This window comes from Pipistrellus hanaki (assembly GCF_964339955.1).
Source record: "Pipistrellus hanaki genome assembly, chromosome: 3".
NCBI lineage: Eukaryota > Metazoa > Chordata > Mammalia > Chiroptera > Vespertilionidae > Pipistrellus > Pipistrellus hanaki.
This window is the reverse complement of record NC_140505.1, coordinates 159616617-159642699: the sequence shown is the minus strand read 5'-3', so window position 1 is coordinate 159642699 and position 26083 is coordinate 159616617. Positions and strand designations below refer to the sequence as shown.

General features: G+C 38.9%; 1 protein-coding gene across 3 annotated transcripts in view; it reads right to left on the bottom strand.

Moving 5' to 3' along the window:
- Positions 1-18965: 18965 nt before the first annotated feature.
- SOX5 (SRY-box transcription factor 5) overlaps positions 18966-26083 on the bottom strand; it is a 936670-nt gene continuing 929552 nt past the window's right edge. For all 3 annotated transcript variants that reach the window (XM_084877223.1, XM_084877224.1, XM_084877222.1), the window contains one exon: positions 18966-24034. In XM_084877223.1, the coding sequence (XP_084733349.1) occupies positions 23731-24034 (304 nt within the window). In that variant the 3' untranslated portion in view covers positions 18966-23730. The remainder of the gene's footprint in view (positions 24035-26083) is intronic.

Sequence of the window (26083 nt, the reverse complement as noted above, 5' to 3'; positions counted from 1 at the left end):
GATTGGGGGTGTGATGGACCTGAAAACCTTCTGAGGCCCCTCACCTGGGCGAGCCCTGCCCCTCTGAGGGACCCCCATTCTGATAAGGGGCAAGGCTGGCCTGCAAACTGCCTGAGGTCCCTTGCCCATGCCAGCCCTGCCCCCAAAAAAGGACCCACACCCCAATTGGGGGTGTGGTGGGCCTGCAAACGGCTGCAGCCTCTTGCCCAGGCCAGTCCCACCCCAAACAGGGATCTCCCACACAGATTGTGGGCATGGCCAGTCTGCAAACCGCCCAAGGCCCCTTGCCTGGGCTGGCCCTATCCCCCAGCGGGAACCTCTACTCTGATTTGGGGTGGGTCAGCCTGAAAACCACTTAAACAGGCAGTTGGGCCTAAACAGGCAGTCAGACATCCCTCTCACAATCCAGGACTGATGGCTCTCAACTGCTCGCCTGCCTGCCTTCCTGATTGCCCCTAATTACCCAACCCTGCAGGCATAGTAAACCCTAACTGCCCTACCCTGCAGACCTGGTCACCCCTAACTGCCCTTCCCTGCAGGCTTGATTGCCCCCAACTGTTCTCCCTTGCAGACCTGGTCCCTCCCAACTGCCCTCCCCTGCTGGCCATCTTGTGGTAGTCATCTTGTGTCAACATGGGGCAGCCATTTTGACCACATGGGGGCAGCCATCTTGTGTGTTGGAGTGATGGTCAATTTGCATATTACTCTTTTATTAGATAGCATAAGATCATGATATCTTAAATTGACATTCCTCTATTTTTTACTAATAAATATATTAAAATTTAATTTTTGTATAACAATGGAGAAAAGCAAGCTTGAGAAGATAGTCTTAATGTTAGCTGAAAGGAACAGAAATTGATTTCTTCGTGAAGTCATTGTTTGGCAAACTCCTGACCAGATTTATCCTGGTAAATCGCTTCATCTGTACCAGAGACTCCAAACTATTGTCCTCCCATGCTTGGAAAACAGATTTTAAAAATAGCAAGCCATGATTGCATTAATAGCATAGCAGCTGCCTGTCTGATGAGTTAGAATGGGCAGTGATATATGGAAGTTACATTTTCAGACAAGTGGATAAAAAGTGTGGTACATATATAAAATGGAATATTATTCATCTATAAAAAAGAATAAAATCTTACAATTTGCAACAGCATAGAGAGACCTAGAGGGTATTATGCTAAGTGAAATAAGTCAGTCAGAGAAAGACAAATACCATATTATTTCACTTATATGTGGACTGTAAAGAACAATATAAATGAACAAACAAAACAGATAGACTCAGACACAGAAAGCAGACTGATGGTTGCTAGAGGGGAAGGGTGTTAGGGAACTAGATGAAAAAGGTGAAGGGATTGAGAAATATGAATTGCTAGTTATAAAATAGTCATGGAATGTAAAGGATAGCATAGAGAATATAACCTATCTAATAAAGAGGGAATATGCAAATTGATTATCACTCCACAAAGATGGTGGTGCCCACAGTGGAGGCAGGGTTTCCATAACACAAGATGGGCAGAGTTTCTGTAACACAAGGTGGCTGCACCCATAGCAGAGGCAAGTTCCCATAATGAGCCTAAATGAGCAATCAGCAGGAACTTGATGTTGCATGGCTCTGAGGCAGGACAAGAGACCTGAGGCTGTGCGCCCACTCCCCAGCCCACTGGGGCTTGACAGAGGACCTCAGGTCATGCCCCCTGCCCAGCAGGGCTTGATGGGGGACCTTAGTCCGCACCCCTCTCCCTGGCACTGGGCCAGGGGACCTGAGGCTGTGCACCCTCCCCACCCCCGCATGGTGGGGCTTGACAGGGGATCTCAGACCATGCCTCTTGCCTGGTGGTTCTTGTTAGGGGATCTCAGGCTGTGTCCCACACTCAGCAGGGCTTAATGGGGAACCTCAAGGTGCACCTCCACCCAGCAGGGCTTAACGGGGGATCTCAGGCCACATCACCCACCTGGTGGGGCTTGATGGGGTCCTAAGGCTGTGCCCCCCACCATGGTGCTGGGTCTGGGGACCTGAGGGTGCGCTGAGGGACCTGAGGCTGCACCTCCACCCAGTGGGGCTGAAAGGGTGAGGCTATTTGGGTCTGGATCTCAACCAATGGGGGTAGGGCCTGCTGGTTCTGGGTCTTGTGTGATTTTGAGGCTCTGCAGGTGGGCAGAGACTTGACTCTGGGTCCTGTGGCACACCCCACTCTGACAGGAGGAAGATTTCCTTATACATTTTACCAATTTTCTTTTATCTCTGATACTTCTATTATAGAGAAAGGGCAAATAGCAATATTAAAATATTTTCTCTAATTAATCCCCTTTTAATGTGTACAAATTTCATGCACAGGGCCACTAGTATTGTAATAACTGTGTATGGTGGCAGGAGGGTACTGGGAATATCAGAGGTGTTATAAAATTACTATTCGGTAAAAAACCAGGAAAATTTCAGGGCAAGCACAACAGGGAAACTAAGGCAGATAGGTAAATCCTAACTTCCCTAAAACAAGGACACTTAAAAGTAAATGGTTTGCATATCTCCTCTCCAATCAGAGGGTAAATAGCTTAAATCACCATACTCAGGGAGACAGATAACAGAAATCCAATTAAGTGCCACTGGGACAGACAAATTAAGGTAATAAATTAAGAGCACAAATCTGATGAATATTCTATTGATTCTCCTCTAAGACCTCCCCTAGATGCTTAGCCTTTTAAAACCCCTGAGTGAGAACATCTCAGCATGCTCTCCCACCATGGAGCACACCAGTACCATTCTCTTCCCCCTCAGGCATGTGTCCCTAACTTCTAAGGGATCCCATGAGACTTGCAACCAGGGAAGCAATGTCCTTGTTTCACTGTCCTAAGCATGTTTTTGTTGTGGTCAATATATTATTGCTTTCATTTCTTTTTAAAAAATAAATCTTAATTGTTGAAAGTATTACATATGCCCCATTTTTTGCCCCATTTCCCCCCACTCATTAACCTCTTCCAGTGCACCCCTGCCACTCACCTCTGACCTTTGATGACCAGAAGAATGAAGTGGCTTCTTTTCCTGGGGTGTATCTCTTGAGGCCTAACAATGAGCTCTGGACCAGAAGATTTAAGCAAAAGTATGGAAAATTTATTATGAGCAGATTCAGAATCCTCTCAAGGTGAGGGAGACACAATAATGGGCTGTCCATTAAAGCCTTGTAGTCCACAGATGTATATTGGCCACAAGCCTGCTTCTATATCTGTCCTTATCCTCACCTGATTGATTCTATTATTGTTCTTGCCCAGCAACAGACCGAACTTTCTCTGTTTCTATGCATTCAAACACCCTGTGACTGTAGGCCCTCTCTTGGTTTCCCATGCCTCCCGCTTTGAGTCCAGAAACATTTTATTATTTTTGCTTGGTTGGTTTCTGTGATTAGGCTGCTCAAACTTCTGTGTCTACCCCTGCCTATGTTCCACCTGCCTTTGTTTTCCACTGGACCCCTGCCCTGTCTGCCTGTGTTTCAAGTTAACCCTTTCACCTTCACCAACTTGTTGTAAGTGTTCATGAGTTATGTATATAGACATACAAGTTCTTTAGTTGATCTCTTCCAACCCCTCCTCCCTGCATTCCTTCTGAGATTCAAAGTTCTATTCTTGCTTTCTTTTCTACCATTTGTCTCTCTTCTTTTTAAAATATATTTGTATTGATTTCAGAAAGGAAGGGAGAGAGATAGAAACATCAATGATGAAAGAGAATCATTGATCAGCTGCCTTCTGCACACCCCCTACTGGGGATCTATCCCACAACCTGGGCATGTGCCTTTGACTAGAATCAAACCCAGGACCCGTCAGTGGACAGGTTGACACACTATCCAATGAACAAAACCAGTTAGGGTTGTCTCTTGATTGAAATCCTTTCCTCAAAAAGACAAGAACCTGAAATCTTGTCTTGCCAGAAATAGGGGGAACACTTTGTAAAGTATATTCTTTTATATTCTGAATCTGTATTTTTTGTTAAGTCCATTCTGATATAATAGAAATAGAAGGGTAACTTGCTCTGTGGAGACATACTAGCCTAAATCAAGACTAACCCAGTTGTACTGTCATTTTGGCAATTTGCAGATTTATTACAAATTATAAAAATGGCCCTAAGCTGGTTTGGCTTGGTGGATAGAGCATTGACCTGCGGACTGAAGAGTCCCAGATTTGATTTTGGTCAAGGGCACATGCCTGGGTTGTGGGCTTGATCCCCAGTGTGGGTATGTAGGAGGCAGCCCATCAATGATTCTCTCTCATCAATGATGTTTCCATCTTTCTCTTCCTTCCTCTCTGAAATCAATAAAAATATATTAAAAATTATAACAATGAGTTTTAAGTTGCCCAAGATTATTGACTCAAACAAAGATAGTTTATATTTGGCTAAAGTCTTCAAGAGAATAGTCATTAACCTTAAAAACAACAACAACAACAACAAAAAACTCCATCATTTGTTATTCCTGATTAATGTCTATAAAATGAAAACTCTAAGCAAAAATTTCTATCTATAATAATAAAAGTGTAATATGCAAATCGACTGAATAGCCAAACAGTGGAACAAAGCCAGGGTCAGCTGAGGTAGCCAGGACTGTGAAGGCCTACTCTTATATAAGTTTCATGCATAGGGCCTCTAGTATTAAAATAAAGTAAGAGGTTCTTCTTTTATTTTTTTTCCTCTTTCTTTTTCTCAGTTGTTTGGAGACAAAGCCAACGTTACAAGTAATTTGAAAATGGCTTCAAAGAACAACTACACTGTCTTATTGATAAACTGATATATTATTATTCAAATCACTTGAATTCAGTCTTCAAAATGTAATAGTTCTTTCAGGAAAACTGGGAGACACTATAAGAATAATGCATTTTGCCCATCATTTACTTTCATCTGTCATTTAAATACTGATTTTTTTTTTCCCTTCCCATGGGGAAAAAAATGAAAGTTTGCCACTGTTTTCAACATGCTGTCAAAGATGTCTTTATTGTCATTTTGGGAGTAGTCTATGCAATTTTCTCCTCTCTGATAGGATAATACATTGACCTTCCTTATTCAAGCAGAATAAAGTAGGTTATGATGGCACTACCCACCTCCTACATATAACTTCACTTTCTATCAGGAAAGAGACAAAAGAACCTTTGAGAATCAAAATCATTTCTGCTTCCTTTCTTCAGTGTTCCTTTCAGGTGTTATTTGGAAACTGACTGAGGTTGAACATTAATTAAGATCTAAAGATTTGCAAACTTCCTCTCAAAATCAACCCACTTGTAAGTTGTTCTGCTCAGTGATGAAAGAAAGAGAGAAAGAAGCAAGCCAGGGAAGTATTTTCTAAAACCTCAGAGGCAGAGTGTCATCAATAGAGATGCCCAGGGAAAGTGGCAGTTTCAATAAATCTCTTTTATTCTTCTTTAAATAAGAGTTTTATCTTTCTTTAAGAAAGAAAATATATATTTCACGGAATGCTATGAAGTGGCCAACGTAAAAAGTGTCCAAACCTATAGAGAATATTTATGAGTTAATTTGAGCCAAGCTGATGGGCCTAGGGGAGCAAGATCTCAAATGCTCCAGAGAGGAAACAATTTGCAGCTTCTTTTATGCATTTGAAATTAAGGAGGGGACTTAAGAAGATCATAGAAAGCAAGGTGGGGATTGGATTATAGGATAGTTGATGAGATTATGCATGGGAATAATGAGCAGGGCTGGTTTAAAACCTTTTACTAAAGAAGATATAGGCCTGAGGCATGACTACCCACTGAGACCTGCCCAGCTAGATATTTATGACCAGGTCAACCTGAGAGGCTACTTTTCATACCCAACCCCTATCAGCCTCTCCCCCACCCCCTCTTTTTCCCCCACAAAGGCCTGGTTTCAAAAAGCAAGCTTTTGGTTGTTGTTGTTGTTGTTGTCTGTGTATGTAATAAAATGGTTAAATTATGTCTTCTTCAATTTAGTTTTTTCAGAAAGTTAAGATTAAAGCATAACCCCAAAGTTAGGAAGAAAGATTAAAGACTGTGTAAGGAATGTATGCACTCAGTTTAGGTTAACAAATTTAATAAGAATGGCCTTTCAGACTTTAATAGGATCTGTGCCTATAGGCTGAGTTGTGGTTTGCCTATCCCTGGAGATAAGTTATCAAGTGCCAGTGAGTGTCATTCTTTGAAAGTTTAGTTAGCATTGATGTCATTAAAATCATTTAATTATTTTAAGCTAATTTTCAAATAATTGCTCTTACAGATAAGAACAAATTCATTGGTATGAAATTATGCACAAGACCCTTAGTGAAGCCCCATGTCCATCACCCATCCACCCAATATTTTATTATCTTACTTATTCTGCAAAGTTTATTGTCAAGTGCTATGTACTATCCTAGGCATTGGGAATGTACACCAGAGAATACACACTCTTTCCTTCAAGGAAGTTCACAGTCTCATTAGCAAAACAAATTTGCCAGATAATAAATGCAATATTATATTTTCAATAATATTAGCTAGCTAATTATGATGATAACAGAAGGACATACCATTGAGAGACTAGGTAAGAGTCAGATAAGGGGCCTGTGGAAATAGGATTGTGAAACAATCAAAATGATACCTGATACCTCCAAATACACACACACACACACACAAATATTGTGCAAGCTCTGTGGATTAAATTATCATGGCTCGTCCTCCTCCATTATAACAACAAGCTAGAGGCCCAATGCATGAAATTCCTGTAAGGGACTTGGCCTTTGCAGTCCTGGCTTCATCTGGAAGGTTGACCAGAAGCGTGTCTGAAAGGTCATTTGATGTCCAGTCTAATTAGCATGTTATGCTTTTATTATTATAAACTAGGGGCCCAGTGCACAAAATTTGTGGACTGGGGAGGGGGTTCTCCTCAGCCCAGTCTGCCCCCTCTCACATACTGAGAGCCCACAGGGGATGTCCTACTGACAGCAGTCTGGCTTCTTTTTGTGGGAGACAACTGGGCTGATCAGGGAAAGGCACCAGCTCCATCACCTTGCTGGGCAGCCACTGCCAGTCACTGCAGCCATCAAGGTGTTTTCATCAACACGGACTCCAGTCCCTTCACCATGAAAAAATGACAACTTTCTTTAGGTATTTTCAAGATGTGTCTTTCATAGGATATGACCTTTCTTCCTTCCTTCCTTCCTTCCTTCCTTCCTTCCTTCCTTCCTTCCTTCCTTCCTTCCTTCCTTCCTTTCTCTCTCTCTCTCTCCCTCTCCCTCTCTCTCTCTCTCCCTCTCCCTCTCCCTCTCCCTCTCCCTCTCCCTCTCCCTCTCCCTCTCCCTCTCCCTCTCCCTCTCCCTCTCCCTCTCCCTCTTTCTTTCTTTCTTCCTTCCTTCCTTCCTTCCTTCCTTCCTTCCTTCCTTCCTTCCTTCCTTCCTTCTTCCCTCCCTCCCTCCCTCTCTCTCTCTCTCTCTCTCTCTCTCTCTCTCTCTCTCTCTCTCTCTTCTTTCTTTCTTTCTTTCTTTCTTTCTTTCTTTCTCCCTTTTCCTCACGTGAGTATATGTTTCCATAGACTTTTAGAGAAAGGGAAAGACAGAAAGATCAAAGTGAGAGTAATAGTTTGATTGGTTGCCTCCTGCATGAGCCCTGAACTGGGCCTGGCCAGGGAGGAGCCTGCAACTTAGGTACATGCCCTTGATCAGAATTTAACCTGGACCCTGCAGTTGGCAAACCTAGGTACCCTGTTTCCCCGAAAATCAGACAGTGTCTGATATTAATTTTTTCTCCCAAAGTTGTGCTAGGTTTTATTTTCAGGGGATGTCTTATCTTTCCATGCGCTAGGTCTTATTTTCGGAGGATGTCTTATTTTTGGGGAAACACGGTATTATCCACTGTGCCAGACCATCTAGGGCAGGTTATGATATTTCTTAGCCCACCAGGAGCAGACCTTTGTTTTTTTCTCCAGGAGTGTGGTGGAAAAGTCCTAGATCACCTTTTTGGATTCTTATACCCAAGCTACTAAGAATATTACCAGTGGCATACGAAGAGTTTAGCCAATAAGTGGTCAGAAAAGGTGTTTACTCTGTAGTTCACACCTATCTCCTCCAATCTCTGGCTTCGACCCTGCCAAGACCTAAAGCCTCCAGCCTTAGGCAAGGGATCCCAGCTCACTCCAATTGCCCAGCTCTGCCCCCAGCCAAGGCCTCAAGTTTCTGGCCAAGGCTCAAGGGACCCCCAGCTCATGCCAATTGTCCAGCTCCACTTCCGGCCAAGGCCACAAGCCTCTGACTGAGGCTCAGGCCCTGTGCAGGGACCCCTAGCTGGCTCCTCTGAGAGAAAGCCACCCTTGCATTCTGGCCCCATGTCAGACAGTCCAGTTTCTCCCCGTATAAGATTGGGTCCCCAGAGTCTCAACTGGAGTTCAGAGCAGCAAGGAGCTTTCATTTCCCTCCTGATTAAAAAAAATAACAGCGCACCCAGTTGCCAGCCCATTTTGCGAGGGCCTCTGTACCTCTGCACCTCTGCACCTCCTACCAGTCTCAATGCGCTTTTTTCTTTCCTTCTAGTTGTAGAACTTCCACTCAGCAAGCTTTCCCATGATTCTGGATGATATTTGTTTTGTCTTTTAGTTGTGGTTTTGATGTGGTTGTGAGAGGCAGCAAGTACAGGTATTTACCTATGCCACCATCTTGGTTCTCCAATCTACAACATTTATATATAAATGGTTCTCTAATCTATATATATATATAATTGATCTTTACAGAGAGGAAGAGAGAGGGATAGAGAGTTAGAAACATCGATGAGAGAGAGTCACGGATCAGCTGCCTCTTGCACACCTCCTACTGGAGCTGTGCCCACAAATATATATATAAAATATATATATATATAAAATTGGTTTTTTACAGAGAGGAAGAGAGAGGGATAGAGAGTTAGAAACATCGATGAGAGAGAGTCATGGATCAGCTGCCTCTTGCACACCCCCTACTGGAGCTGTGCCCGCAACCAAGGTACATGCCATTAACCGGAATCAAACCTGGGACCTTTCAGTCTGCAGACTGACGCACTACCACTGAGCCAAACCGATTTCTGCAAATCTACAACATTTTTATAGAGAAAACACAGGGATTTTGGTTGCTTAATCAAAGCACAGGTGAACTTAGTCTGTGGGTGCCTAATGTGGCAATGGGAAGGAGCACCTGAGACATTAAGCTTATTGTGAGGGATTGTGGCTGGAGGAGTCCTGCAGCTGGGCTGCCTAAACTGTAGGAGCAATCAGAAGGGGCACAGGGAGCCCAGCAAAAGTCACCGATGGTGGGGAAAAGAGGGGGAATTCTAAAGTTCCCTTTGGAAATAAACCACGAGTAGACTGGGATTAAAAAGTTGATGAGATTTAAAAATGTAAGTCAATTGTAGGACAGAACATATTAATTATTACTGGGCATGGATTTTGATGGTTTTTTTGTTTTTTCCGCTTAATACAACACACTTTTATTTCTTACATTACACGTTCCTTGTGAATTGTCAAGGGCTGGGTCTTGGTCTGATAATTCACAGGTGGAGGCTCCCCAGTCACTCAAGGACCCAGGTTGACAGAGGCTTTACATGCTTGAGCTGTACCATCTGGAACACATGGCCTCTTTATTCTCTGTGTGGGTTGTGTTTTTTTAAGCTTATTACTTAGTAGGACTGCAGATGACTCACTGACATTGTTGCTGGGATTCTTGTCTAATATAGTCTTCCTTTCCCAAGTACTAAAAACAAACAAACAAAAAACAAGAATTTCTTCTTGCCGAAACCGTTTTGGCTCAGTGGATAGAGCATCAGCCTGTGGACAGAAAGGTCCCAGGTTCAATTCCAGTCAAGGGCACGTACCTTGGTTGTGGGCACATCCTCAGTAGGGGGTGTGCAGGAGGCAGCTGATCGATGATTCTCTCTCATCGATGTTTCAACTCTCTATCCCTCTCTCTTCCTCTCTGTAAAAAATCAATAAAATATATATTAAAAAAAAGAAAAAAGAATTTCTTCTGAAATGGACAATAACCTCTTTGGTCAACATCAGGGTGACTGAAGAGCCTCCTCCTTTGATTGAATCAACCAGATCACAGCTACCTAACAAATGGCCACAATTAGGATCTAGCCTGGCCACCTGGTTTTGAATACATATTTGCATACTTGTTGGGAAGAAGTGAAAAAGAAAACAGTATTACCCAGAAATGGAAATGAATACACCCTCACCATGGGATGAAAATCTGAATTTGGTATCAGGTTTTTAGCACTAGTGTGAACAGTACTAGTGTGAATTACACTAGTGTGAACTCAGACTTCCTGTTGCCATAATCTAAGTCAAGCAATAACTGGAGGCCACCAAGGTCATGTCTTCTCTTTCCATACCCTTTTCTTCTTTGAGGGAGGAGAGCACGGAGGAGGAAGGAAGAAGCTCAAAGGGATATTCTAATTGAGATAAAAGCCCACAAAGGAAATGTGGTGAGGCAGTAAAAGCTATCTGAGGTACAAGAAAATAAATAAAAGCAAGGAAGAAATTAATATGCTGATTGACCTATGCTATTATTTCCATGCAGTTGAATTTCACTAGTTTCTTTATATGTTAATTGTTTATTTGTAGTTCAATTCCATTGGATCAGAAAATATATAGCGAGTGATTTCTTTATGGTGCAGTATTCTATCAATTTTGGTTAAAGTTCCACAAATACTTTAAAAGAATGTTAATTCTAATATCATTGTGGGGGGGGCACATGCTATATATGTCAATTAGGTCATGTTTATTCACTGTGTCATTCAGACCTTTCATATCATTACTAATTTTTTTTCAGCTTGTTCTAATAGCCACTGAATGAACTATATTAAAGCTTTTTGTTATAGTTGAGAATTTGTGTATTTCTTAATTTAGTTCTGTCATTTTTTGTTCATTTGATATCATTTGAAGTTATGATTTTTAGTATATATATATTTAAATTTTTACATCTTCCAATTGGATTGACTCTTATACTTTGAGATATATTTATCTTTTATAATGCTTCTTGTCTGAAAGTCATCTTTGTCTGATACTAGTAAAGCTACAATAACTTTTTTTTCCCATCAGTTGTTTGCATGATATATCTTCTTCCATCCTTCTTTACTTTCAACCGTTTTAGGTTATGTTTCTTGTAGTAGCATTTATTTTTATTTTATTCAGCCTGGCATTCTAAGTCTTCCTTTAGATTAATTTTTTTCATTAAAAATACCTTTATCATTGAAAATATTACATGTCTCCCTTTTCCCCCCACTGACTCCTTATATGCTGCCCCACTCCCTGCCCCAGGCTTTCACCACACTATTGTATAATTGTCTGTGTCCATGGGTTATGCATGCATGCATACAAGTTCTTTGGTTAATTTCTTTCCACCCACCCACTCTCCCCTGCCATCCCTCTGAAATTTGACAGTCTATTTCATGCTTCTATTCTCTACTCTGTTTTGTCCATCAGTTTATTTTGTTCATTAGATTCCACATATGAGTGAGATCAGGTGATACTTGTCTTTCTCTGACTGGCTTATTTCTTTGCATGATGTTCTTCAGGCCCTTCCATGTTGTCTCAATGTGTAAGAGATCCTTCTTTTTAACTGCTGCATAGTATTCCATGGTGTAAATGTACCATAGCTTTTTCATCCACCATCTACTGATAAGTGTTTGGGTTCTTTCCAGATCTTACCTATTATTAATTGTGCTGTTATGAACATAGGGCTGCATTCTTTCTGATTGGTGTTTCAGGTTTTTATGATATATTCCTAGAAGTGGGATCAGCCTTACATTCTAGTCTTCCTTTAGATTAAATTTTTATTATTCTAGTTGTTTCTTCTATCAAAAAGTTGGTTATACATTCTTTCACCATTCTATATTTTGTTGCTCTAGACTCTAGGGCCTAGAGATCAGAGTATGAATCGTCTTTCTGAGACTGCTATATAAAAATATTGATTTATTTAAACCAGACAGACATTGTGTACAAATCTAACTCATTTATATTAACACACATATTTTACCATTTCTACTGATTTTAATTTATATCTGCAGTTCCATTTTTTTCGTGTAAAATAATTTTTCTTTATCCCAAAGTAATGTTTAAACATATCTTATAGTCAAATCTGCTGTTGCTAAGTACTCCAAGATTTTTCTTGTCTGAAAATGTCTTTATTGCAATTTCTTTGTGGTAGAGTAGTTTTTAGAGTTCTAGTTTAGCAAATTTTTCTTGCATCATGTGAAAGTATTATTTCATTGTTTCTAGATTCTATTGATTCTATTGAGCAGTCAGTGTAAGTCTTATTCTTTTTATGATAATGTGTTTTTTCTTCAGACTACTTTTAAGAATTTCTCTTTTTCCTTGGTTTTAAATGGCTTCACTATAATATTTTCCTATGTGGTTTTCATTTATTTAATCTAGTTGGATTACCTTAGCATTCCTATATATTTTATTAGTTTTGAAAAGTTCTCAGTAATTTTCTCTTTAAATACTTCTGTTGACAAGTCTACATTTTTATTAAATTGCTTTACCTTTTACTAATTCTATGATCTTCTGTGTCCACTTAATTAATCTTAATAAATTTTATTTCTTTTATTGATTTTTCTTAAATATGTTACTTATAGTTATGTTAAAGACTTTGTTTGCTAATTTCAATATCAGCAAATATTTTGGGGGCCAAATTCTACTATTTTATTTTGCCTTGATTTATTAGCTTTTTTTTTTTTTTTTTTGCCTTTTCAAATATTTATAATTTTTTATTCCTAAATTTTTAATATAAAAGAATCTCATAAAACTCATATGATTTTATCTTCTGACAGAGTAGAGTTGCCCATACTTGTGTCAGATAGGGTAAAGGGCTGCTCATTTTACTGTTATCAGGGATTTTGCTGTGTTAAGATTGCTCAATAAATTTAACAAAACTTAAGCTACATCTATTTTATCTCAGAGTATGATTCTCTCAAGCTTTACTTGTGAGAATGGTGGGCATTTGTCTCCTCACTATGAAAAATTATAGGGTATTTGGTCTGCCCTTCTACAATACCCAGCCCAACTCTCCAGAATTCTACCCTTGAACATAAATTTTGGCAAATGTCTTGAGAAGGAGACTGGCTGTCCAGTTGAGGCAGATCTCTGGTTGGTCTTTATTTCCTGAGTGCTAAATGACAGGAGATATTTCTTTTAGAAACTTTTCCTATATATCTCCAGCATCCCTCACAGCCCCAGAACTCACCAAATATGCAATTAGCAAAACCAGTTTTGCAGTGGAGGTCTCTTAGGCTTCCTATTTGTCACTTCAGATCCACACAACTGCTAGGCTGGTGTCTCTTTTAGCCAGAAGTTGCCAAGTCTTTTATAGCACCCCAGAATTTGTTAATGTCTTCATTAAATAGAAGCGACTAGCAATTACTGGTATGAGAATCATCTTGGACAGATTCTTGCTTTTCTGGAACTGTGGTTCATTTATCCTCATTTCTTCCATAATTTTCTAATGACTTTAAAACATAGTTTTGTAATTTTCCAGCTATTTCTAGTTGTTTTAATAGGAGGATGTCCATTTACCACCTACAACATTAAATTAGAATCTGAAAGTTTTTGTAAATATTAAAATAAATCTTGTTTTCATTCAAAATCCTACATCACTTATAATTTATGTTTCATTAATTGTATTCTTACATTGTTTGATTCTTAATGTCTATTAGTCTTATTTCTCTGGAAAATATAAATGTTTAGGGAAGAAATATTTTATGTCTTTATGTATAGACCTATCATAATATTAAATATCCTATCTAATAATAGAGAAACATGCAAATTTACCATACCTCCGCTACACCCACAAGCCACGCCCACCAGCCAATCAGGAGTGAGTATGCAAAAAAAAACAACAAAAATGGTGGCAGCCATAGAGCTGTAGAGAGCAGAAGGCTTGGGTTGCCCCCAGTGATGCAGGAAGCCAAGTTTCCCACCCCTCCCTGGCCGGCCCTGGCCTCTGTTTAAGGCTACAGAGTCTCAATTATAGAAGATAAATAAATCCCAGATACTGGGGCTTCTGCATGGGTCACTGGGGGGCTTGGCTGGCCTGAAAACCACCACAGGCCCCTTGTCTAGTCCTCCCCATGCCCCAAGGGAACCCTCATCCTGATCCGGGACACCCTTCAGGGCAAACTAGATGGCCTGACCCGTGCACCAGACCTCTATCCTATCTAATAAAAGAGTAATATGCAAACTGACCATCACTCCAACACACAAGATGGCTGCTCCCATATGGTCAAAGATGGCTGCCCCCATGTAGCCACAAGATGGCTGCCACAAGATGGCTGCCACAAGATGGCTGCCACAAGATGGCTGCCACAAGATGGCTGCCACAAGATGGCTGCCACAAGATGGCTGCCACCAGATTGCTGCACCAGATGGCTGCCACCAGATGGGTAGCAGGGGAAGGTAGTTGGGAAGGACCAGGCCTGCAAGGGAGGACAGTTATAGGTGATCAGGCCATCAGGGGAGGGCAGTTAGGGGTAATCAGGTTGGCAGGGGAGCGGTTAGGGGGTGATAAGGGTGGCAGGCAGAAGTGGTTAAGGGCAGTCAGGAAGGCAGGCAGGCAAGCAGTTGGGAGCCAGTAGTCCCGGATTGTGAGAGCAATGTCCAACTGCCCATTTAGGCCTGATCCTACTGGGATGTCCCTTGAGGGGCCCAAATTGGAGAAGGTGCAGGCTGGGCTGAGGCTCACACCTCCCCATGCATGAATTTTGTGCATCGGGCCTCTAGTAATATAATTAAAAGCCAATTTTAAACATCTAGTAGTTGAAAAATCTAGTCTATGCAACATGATATTCATCACAATCATAATTCCTCATTTTGTCCATGTAAATCCATGTCTAATCCATATATCTAATTATCTATTCATATGTATAGTATCTTTTTCTGACCCCTTGCAAGTTGTCTTTATAAAGCTCTGCTGAAGGACTGACAGAGTAAATATATATGAAACAAATCAACAATTGTTGATTTTGTAGATCTGCTTACAAAAAAAAAAAGTGGCTATTTCCATTGTTTCTTATCCCTTATGTGTGAAATCCATCTGAGAATTTAGGGCAATGAAGGTTTATTTCTCATGATAAACTTGTTGCTTCCTTCAGTTAAGCAATGAAAATTCTCTAATCCCTGTATTTCTTTTTTTGCCCTGATTGCTTTAAAAATAAGAGCTATGATTTTAGTGATTGAAGGGTCCTTCTCAGTCAGTGTACACACACACACACATACAAACACACACTCACACACACTCCACACACCCCTCTTGTAAAGGTAGAGATATAAAAGTAGGAAGTAAAAATGAATCACACACATGTATGTATGTGTGTGCATGTGTCAGTGTAGTATATGAGTGAATGTGTATGTGTATATTCATTTTTATTTCTTACTCTACTTTTTGACTCTTTATTTGCTATGCACTAATTGTGATGACATTTTATACTTGTGCATTTATTGTAAGCCATATTATATTAGAAAATTGGTAAAAGAGCCTATGAACTTATTTAAAGCCAATATGATGAAGAAGGGAGCCCGAGATTTATCAACTTTGACAAGAGCTTGGATTTTTATGTTCAGCAGGACTAAGGCAGCATCATCCTTTCAATATGTGCCAAATATGGAATCATTAAGACTACACAAACTATGCAACTTCTTAAGATTCCTTTCTTATCATTCATTTTCCCTGACTTGCATTTTTCATTTATTAAAATGTCTAAATATTTTTCCATGATACAACCTCAAGTTTCGTGATTTTAACATTTACCTGAAAAGTAAAATTGATAAAACTTTCTTCAAGTTTGCCAACATAAACCTTGGTAATCTTGAAGTATCTGAACTATTTACTGACCTTTTAGTTTTTTTTTTACTTTAATGATAGAGGACTAAGATAAATCTGTAACAGAGAATATTATAAGCAAGGGTCTAAGATATAGGTGACATAATATGCTATAATATAAAAGCTTATATATCTGTGGAATCAGTGGAAAATTAATATTGCTTTAAAGAAGACAACCTAAATTCTTTTTAAAATTTTTATGTTGGATATTTATGCCCAAAAGTTATATCAATTGCAATTTTATTTTCCAGATGTCACATAAACTATGCTCATAAGAAAGCAGATTGCTAATTCAATTTGTACAGAAGACAATGCTGCTTGAAGGATCATTTCAAAATAAAAAGGACAATTTGTGTAATTATTTGAGTCCTACTAGCAATGACTGTAGTCTTGAATCAATCTTAAGATCATGCAACCGCAATTTATAAACTTGTACTCTAGTCAATTGTAGATTTGGAATACAAGGCAAAATGAATGCTTACTGAGGGCCAATGTTGGAGCAAGTTGAATAAAGTCAGTCAACTGTGTAAGTAATTATCTAAATATGTTCTATGGTTTTTTCAACTTTCTACAACATGAATTTATTAAAAAGATGTCATAACAGTGATTTTTATAAACAAAAGCCTTTATTTCAAATATATTTTACAGTTTGCATGTAATCAAGATTCCTTTTCAGACTCTGAAATTTTATACTAAATTGAACAGGCAATATACAAAATGATGAGGCTTACTTAGGCTACTGAACTCCTACAATTGTTCTGCTAATATTTTTTTCCTTTTTAAATTAAATCAGTAGAGACATCAATATCAATGATAAAACAACTTTCATCCTCTTGATTATATTTTGAGTAGCAACTAAATGCCATTCTATTCCATATTCACTTGCATGTTTAGAACATGCTAGTAATATGGGGAATTGTGTGTATATGCATTTGATTAATTAAAAAATGATGATAGGTCATAATCAGAGCTTAACTGCTTCATTCTTGGTGCTATAAGTAGTTTACTGAGCAAACTGGTAGAACAAACAAATTGTAGGACAGATGTTTAGCCTGTTTAAGAAAACGTATCTATTTTTAAAGAACTTTTGTTAATACTATTGCATACACTTTACATACTAATTACAAAGCTTACTTATAAAACAGGTTTCAGTTAGCTTTTAGGTTGCTTTAAAGACTCAAGAAAAATAAATTGGATTTTTTTTCATAAATATTTTTAACTCAGACCTTGAGCCAATTCATGCTTACCTTCACCTCCATTTTTATAATTGAGGTTTCAATGATAATGTCAAGTATAAATAGAGATGACTTCTGGGCTTTAAAATGTGGTGAGAATGACAGTATTCTAATTTTCTAAAAATAAAAACAAAGACACGGACTTCCTCAAACACCAGTAACTAAAATTGGCTAAATTGAGATAAATGGGGATTTCACTACTGCCAGTATTTGTCTAGTTGTTCAAGGCATTGGCAGTAAAAACAATGTATTGTTGCATGCTAGTCCTAAATATTCCATAAGAAACTAAAAAACATTAAGGCCAAGAGAATGTTTCTAAACTGGTGTTTCACAGGACAAAACTAAGTTAACTTTATTTGATGGGAGAGGATGGGCAGTGGTTGGGACTTTGCACCTTGGATGAGCCAAGTTTCATAATCAGACAAGATTTCCCCCATCAGTATATGTTAGCATATCATCATGATGCTGTTTCCTAAAGAAACATCATGACCAATGCAGCCTTAGGAGGTCTATTATAAATGCCACATGGAATGTTTATTTCTCAACTTCTACAGTGGATTGTTTTCCTTTCAAAAGAACCTCAATCCCCACCCCCCCATCATCCCCCAAACATTCAGTGGGTGTAGTTTGTGTGTTTCAGTTATATTTTCAGTGTTCCATTCACCTGGAGTCTCTGAAGCCTACTGCTTTGCCACAATAAATGACGTGAGAAGCAGAGAAACAAGGGTAACGTGAGTATGGTCCTGGATCAAACACCCTCAAAAACAACCTGTAAAGAGGTATATTGAGAGATCTTTCCAATCTCAAACTATTGTCTCCTCACTGACCCTAAATTTTGAGATTTACACAGAGCCCTCAGCTTAAAGTATGGCAGGCAATAGGATCTGCAGAATGTGACTTGAGGAAAGGTAGATGGAAGAGTAAAATAGCCCCACCTCCTGGTTGTCTTGAAACACCAGAGCATACAGTGTCATTATCTGGAGCTGCTTGTCTCTATCCCTAGACATTCTGATGAACTACATCTGCAGTTGGGGCCAGGAATCTGCATTTCTGGCAGTTGGCTCTGAATCAGGGGGTCCATGGACCATACTTGGTAAAATGCTTCTGTTAAGGTATAGAATGGGCAATGTGTTAATAGACGATATCCTTTTTATATTCTTTATGTTCCTTTGCACCAGTTGTTATCTGACCCAGGGCTACTTACTAAAAAACAACCACCAACAAACTAAATTAAAAGCCGTGTAGGAAGTGATTACACATAGACCTCTCAAGGCAGAACAAAATAACTATGGTGGAAGAGATAAACAAAAACAAAACAAAACAAAACAAAAAAACAGCCATTGGAAGGAAAGGAGACTTTTTGTGTTTAACATTTGCTAAAAAGTTGAAGGTAGAATCCAGAGGCCAAAGTCAGAATGTTAAACAATTTAGATGATTTGTTATTCTAAATTAAACAGCAAGTTGAAAATGATATGTCTTAGTAATTTCATAATCTGAAATTTAGATTTTTTTTTTCTATACAAATAACAGGATGAAAGATAACCCTGAAGTATAGAAAACTTCATCAATACTAGTGCCAAGCTTTGGAAAACAACAGTAAGTGTGCTTCCAGCTGTAGGATTTCTAAGTGTATTAGACTCAATTTTATATATGTATTGCTATATGGCATATCTTTGGACATTATAGTGAAGCTATATTCCTGTCTGATGACATAGATGCATTATAACAAGGTCGGCCTATCTTTTTCAAAATGTCCACCTTTAAGAAGTAAACTCCTAGTTTTCAGTTCAAAGTCAACTTCAGGAAGTGGAGTTATTTATATTGAAAACAAAATTATTTTTGATACTTTCGCTCTTTTCATAATAAAACTGATTACCCCTTCATAATAATAATTGTGAAAAGAAACACAGTAAAATAGGTAAAGAACACATTTGCTGTTTTTATTGGTGCCTTGCATGGCAGTAATACTGAAAAAAGAGAATGCAAAAACAAAAAAACAAAAAACAGGTTGGTGGCAACCCACATCTTTTTTTTTTTTAAGAGTACATAAACTCCTGTTTTATTTTTATTGTGGCATGAATGATAACATAAAACCAAAAACATGAAAATATACAACTTATATTACACTATGTGTTATGAACAAAATATAAATCTATAACTCTATGTTATATTTACATAATTATTTATTTTATTAAATTTCAAGTGAGATGGTAGGTTGCACATACTTTGTTTTAAGCTCCAGGCATTTGATTGTCTCTCTTCTACTTTTAAAAACAATTTTTACTCATAAAATCCAAAATGTTAGAAGGACTAAGAGCTTTAGAGCCAGTGGAGCTATATAAATACTGTTATAGTGAACCAGTGACAGATACACTGGGGAGGACAGGAATCAATCAGTAGAAAACTCAACACAACATCATCTTCAACCTGGGAAACTGAGAGTTATAGGAAATTTTAAAATTAAATACTGTAAAAGCCTGTCTAAACGAAAACCTACACCCTATAAGACAAGAGATATCTGAACCACTTTTAGTGGGCTTCATATTTTTCCTTGCAGACCCCATAGTTTTTTACTATTCACTTGATAAACAAATCTCTTATAAACCTGTTTGTAAATATACAGCTGTTTATTACAATTCAATAATTTACCTATTAGAATGGTTGAAAATGTAATTATTTCTGACGTTTAAAACTGATCTAAGAGCTTTCTTCTGGAACAGTATCAACTTCTGGACTAAGAAAATATCTGAAATTGGACCATGAAATACTTAAAGATAATGATCTTTAAATGAATTAAGGTAAAAGTTTACTCCAGAAATCAAACCTATGACATAATTTCACCAAAGAAGGCCCTTATATTTGTTCCTTATAAGATGATTTGGTTTCAATAATGATTATGTTCTTTGGGAGGGATTTTACACATGGTTACCTCTAAACTGCAGTTGCCAAATAAATGTTAAAAATTGACGGAACTAATTTAGGTATAAGTGTACTGAAGAGTACTTTTGTATTTTATCCAATTGTAGTAGGTAGCCAAATTGTTAGCAACTTGTAAACGAGCAACTTTAACTTATTTTTCTTCCGTAATGTTCTTTTAGATCCATATTAAAACATGACTATTTTCAGAGGAACTGATTACAACAGCCATAAAAAAATAGAATTTTGGCAGGATTATTCCTCTGTATTGGGGTAAGTGTGTGTGTGTGTGTGTGTGTGTGTGTGTGTGTGTGTGTGTGAGAGAGAGAGAGAGAGAGAGAGAGAGAGAGAGAGAGAGAGAGAGAGAGAGAGAGAGGAGGTAAATGGGGAGAAAGGGAAAGAAAGTAGAGAGGAGAGAGATTATGTTCATTTTAGTTTAATCTTTCATTTCCTCTACCTTATCTTTTTGGTCATCATGGGGCACAGAAAAAAGAATACAAGGTTTTAAGATCCTCTAAAAAAATTTATAAACCAATCAAATGCCAGAAAGGCAATGTGTTAACACAGTATGTTGCTATTCATAGCACCTTTATCAAATGACTTCAAAGCACTTTAAACATTAATGTAATTTTTTTTTTGTTTCTTTTGGGGAAAATGAAGGCAAAGAAATGGTAACACCAGCGAGTTAGATGTCAGAACAAGAGAATATAATGTAGGGCCATGAACTTGCTTTTGTTTCAATCATGCACAGTTTAGTCTCCATGACATAAATGTAACTAAATAAAGTTAACTGAATTTCAGCAGTTAAAGGTCACCATTAACAATTTTCTTTTCCCTTTTAAATAAAACAAAATAAAAAAAACAAACATAAAAAGACCAAACAGAAGTGTTTTGTCAATTTACTGGTATGTGTGTTAGAATTGGTTTCAGCCTTGAATGCCATCAAGTGGCAGCTACCTGGAGCTAAAACAAAGTATTCTTGTAGCCCGAAGTCATGAAATGAAAACCAAGTACTTGTATAACATGGGGAAAAATAAGTATCCAGCAAATGTGAGACGTGAACCCACATAAATCAGAGAGAATTTCTTAATGAAGACAGAGAACAAATTTTTTAAAATCTGTTTTCACATTGTACAAAATAATGGTATAAAAACAAGTGTCTTTTTTTTTTCTTATCCAGAGTGCTTGAAAACAAAATGGAACAAACAAAAACAAAAACAAAAAAATTGGCTCTAGATGACTGTGGTAATTAAATAACTAAAATGACTGATGAGAGCATAAGTTAATTAAGATGGAATGTGACCCTCCTATTAATTCACTCCTTTGTATTAAACACCAGAACTTGACATTATTGGGGCCAGATTTTTTTTTAAGGGAGAAAACTTATGTAAGGAACAGTAAAATTATCTGGGTAAATGTGTGTGTGTGTGTGTGTGTGTGTGTGTATGAAAATTCATTTTAAATATCTAACAGCTTATTGGCTGCACTTCCAAATCAGAGCAGAATAAAATAGAAAGGGAGAAATAAATTATACATAACTTACTAATCTGGGAACAGCTGACCATTATTATTATTATTATTACTATTATTATTTTTTATCATCATCATCATTATTACAACACTAGCAAAAAGAGGCAGTTCAAATGAAAATACAGTCATCAAAAACAAACAGAAAAACAAACAAAACAAAATCTCTGACATGCAGGATATGATCAGCCCCTCCAAGCAAAACCCCAGAGCAAGTCTTTTGAGAGAGAGAAAAATAAAAAAGGACTTTTTTTTTCTTACTTATATATAAAAATCAAATTGTAGGGTGGGGTTGGGGGGTGGGGTGGGACAGGAAAGTGATGGCTGGAGTTAAAATCACGGCACTTCCAAACTACTGGTTGGAGTATTTACTGTTTGATGCTTCTGCCCAAATAATGGCATCTGACTTCCAATGAGTTGGCATTTTTTTTGTACAAGGCCCACAGTGCCTTAGCATCTGGCTGGCAAAACTGAAACCAGCAGTCCCGTCACCGTCCACTGTTGCTCTATCACACTCTCCGCTGGAACCTCAACTTGGACTCCAGTGGCTTCCTCTGATTGGGAAGCACAGTGGCAAGGGTCCACCGGGTTCAGCCAGGCTCCATTGCGTTGGGCTGTGATGACTTTTAATAAAATCCTGCTTTTTGTATGAGATGCGCGTGGCCCACAATTCTGAAATGCAAATGGCCTCCACTGCGTGTCATGGAGAGATGAAAGATACCTTATGAAAATCATCAGTTCCATGTCCTCAACAGGAGAGGATGGAATTTCAAAGAAAGAAGCTAATTCTCTATTTCTGGAACATGGGCAAATGTATTCAAGGAAAACAGCAATTGCTTTTGCTTGATGTTATCAACAGGAAAAACAAACAGAAATCATTAAGTAGCAGACATTAGTGAAACCAACTGACCAGGGAGAAGGGACTTCTGGGAGCAGTTTGCTAGTAGCTTCCATATTATACATGCACACGTCTATTACACAGGGCCACCTGATTCATCCAATAGTCGTTAAATTAGACATTTAAAAATATAATTTCTGAGCCCTATATTGGTTAAGTTGTCATTTGAAGTGCAAAGTCAAGGTCAAGGTTGCTTCCAGACCAGTCACTTAGGAGGATGTGGGGTTTCATCCCCAGGTGTGGGTTTAACTCACAATGGTCCAACGTTATTCCTATTAGTACCATAATCACACACATACATACACACAAAAATCCAAGATCAGAAAATATTTTTCTCTAAATTTCTTCTCTCTCTCTCACTCTCTCTCTCTTCCTCTCTCTCTCTCTTTTTTTTTTTCACCTGAGAACAGCACCTACAGTTTCCATTAAAAAAAAAAAAAAGTCAAATCTCACCAGCTGCTGGTATTTTAGGTTTTTCAAGGGATTGTCTAAGATATAACACTGTCCTAACTTAAGAAGGAACAGGAAAAAGAAAAAGGAAAGAAATGAACTGGGTCAACACATCAGTACAAATTTGGCACTTGCTCAAAGATGTAGTGTGGTGTGCAATAAAGTCCTCTAAAGAAAATACATAATTGCTTATTTTGTGATGGATAGCAAGGAAGTTCAAAACAGGCTCTTTTCCCCCCTCCCCCCCCATGCACAGACTTCCATCTTTAAAATATAGAGATGGAGAAGGTGGAAAGAAGTAAAGAGAAATTCATCTTTCTTTTTTTCTGTCAGGTGCATTACAAAAAAACAAAAAACAAACAAACAAAAAAACCCAGAAAAGTAAGGAGAGGAGGAAAGGAAAAAGGAAAACCCCAGAAAACCCCCAAAACAAAACAAAACTTATTTCTTTTTAAAAATTGTAGCACAAAACAACAAAACACATTCACAAGCCACTTGTTGGCACTGTGTACCTGAGTGAGAATTTCTAGAACATTGTAGAACAAACAGCCATAAAGTTTATTAAAAAAAAAAAAAAAAAAAAGTTGACGGGTAAGACTTCAGTGCTTGGATGTAGCAGCTGAATTACTGGCATTATTTTACCCATAGCTTATTTCAATCTCTTGTTGTTGATATTGTTGTTTGCTTGTTGTATATATATATATATTTTTTTTCCTTTCCAAGCCTTTTGAGGCTGAGGTCTATTAGTCAGCTGATGTCCCAACTATTTAAGACTAACAGTTAAAGTAACAGTCAGTGTATGAGAAAGTTAATGTGCTTGGCCACTGGTAAGGATGAACCAGCTAGGGCTTCTTTAAGTCCTAAAGTCACGGCAATCTTTTGACCCTTATCAGTTGGCTTGTCCTGCGATATGGTTTTCACTGTCACTCCCATAATCTACGTCTGGATCATCCTCTTCCTCGTCGTATTCGTCATAAATCTCTCCGTTGATGTCCTCGGCCTGTATCTCTTCTTTGATATGTGGCTCCTCTCCTTTCACGCCGTAAGTGCTCTGGATGACGGGCATGCCCGGCTCGGGGCTGCTAGACACGCTTGAGTGCTCGGAGGGCAGGTGAGGGGAGGGCATCCCAGCCATGGTGATGGCTCCAGGGTACACAACACCAGCAGTAGCGATGGGGATCTGTGTTTGTTGCCTGTCAAAGAGAAACGCCCCAAAAGAGACCGTGGTGAGTGAGCAGTTAGAGGGGGCCTTGCTATATATAATTAATTTGCTCAGTGTGTCCAACACTAAGGCAGTGATTTTCATCCTATGGCCCAACATGTAAAAGTTGTATCCTACTTTGATTCTAATGCCTTACTTCCATGTAGTGCTTTACAGATTATAAGACATATGTACTACCCGTTAAATGTTTTAAGATAAATTCTGTTTTGTTACTATTCTCTTTCATGAAAAAATGGAGATGCAGAAAGATTTAGCAAAAGAACCCAAGTCCTTAACCCCTAGTTCATTTCTCCTTCATTTCAGCATGTAGAAAAAATTTAAAAAATAATTACAATTCAATTTTAATGGAAAAATCCCAAAGTATTAGAGCTCTGAAAGTAATCGATTTCCAGAACTGACCAGAACTGAATAATATCACATTCCACTAGTCCCTGACATAGTTTTAGATGGGGGTAGGAAACAGGGCCAGTCTTATGGGAGGACAATCTCTGAAACCACACAGGCCTCAGAGCTTAGAAATATTCTATCCTTGTCTTAAAGGTCTGTTGTCACAGTCTTAAAATTCTTAATAAATTTTTAACTTAAATTCTTTATTGTTTAAAGTATTACATAAGTCTCCTTTTCCCCCCAGGTTGGGGACGGGGGAGGCAGTTAGGGGCAACCAGACTGGTGGGGCGGGGGGTGCAGTTGGGGGCAACCAGGTTAGCAGGGGGGGCAGTTGGGGGTGATTAGGCTGGCAGGGGAATGGCAGTTGGGGTGACCAGGCCAGTGGGGGAGGGAGGGAGTTAGGGGCAACAAGGCTGGAAGAGGGGGCAGTTTGGGATGACCAGGCTGACAGGGAAGGCAGTAAGGGGTGACCAGGCCAGTGGGGGTGGGAAGTTAGGAGCAACTAGGCTGGCAGGGAGAGGCAGTTGGGAAGTTAGGAGCAATTAGGCTGGCAGGAAGGTGAGCAATTAGGAGCCAGTGGTTCAGGATTGTGAGAGGGTTCAGGCCTATACCGGCAGTTGGACATCCCCCAAGGGGTCCTGCATTGGAGAGGTGCAGGCTGGGTTGAGAGGAATCCCCCCTACTTCCCGGTGCACAAATTTTGTGCACTGGGCCTTTAGTTCTTAAAAAATTTTTAACAGGGACCCTGTATTTTCATTTTACCATGGGAGCTACAAATTATGGACTAGTCCTAGTAAAAAGGGATTAATAAATGGTGTTCATTCATGCATTCTTTCGTTCATTCATATGTTCATTTGTTCACTACATCTCCAAGGACTGTTGAGTTTCATCTCAGCTTTGCAAAGAGCCATGCACTGGTGTATAAACCATAGAACCCAGACAGAGCATGATGATCCTTTCATCATGAATGGAGGGGGTGGGGCAGATTTGAAAAGGTTTTTTCTAAGGTATCCTCTGACCATTTTTCATTACAGTATTTATTCTATAAAGCTCTTGGGATCTAACTTATTTCTGTTCCAAATATGAGCAATTTTATTTCTATATTTTTTGAGAAAATTCTGCATAAGTGATGCAGTTTCAAGTAGAATATTATGGGGTGCTCCCGCTAAAAAGGTAGGAAAAAATAAAACATCCCGAGAGCTGCATTTTAAAAAATTGTTGACTAGACCGACCACTGTGGCTCACTGTTGAGAATTGACCTATAAACCAGGAGGTCACAGTTTGATTTCTGGTCAGGGAACATGCCTGGGTTGTGGGCTTGATCCCAGGTGGGGGGCATGCAGGAGCCAGCCAATCAATGATTCTCTCTCATCATTGATGTTTTCCTCTCTCTCTCTCTCTCCTCTCTCTCTCTCTCTCTCTCTCTCTCTCTCTCTCTCTCTCTCTCTCTCTCTCCCTTCCTCTCTGAAATCAATATTCTTTTTAAATTGTTGACTCTATTACAGATGCCCCAGTGTCCTCCCCCTTTGCCTCACCCTCCTCCAGGCCTTCACCACATTACTGTCTGTGTGCATGGGTTATGAGAGCTGCATTCTTCATATATACTGATTTCAGAGAAAGGGAGAGGGAGAGA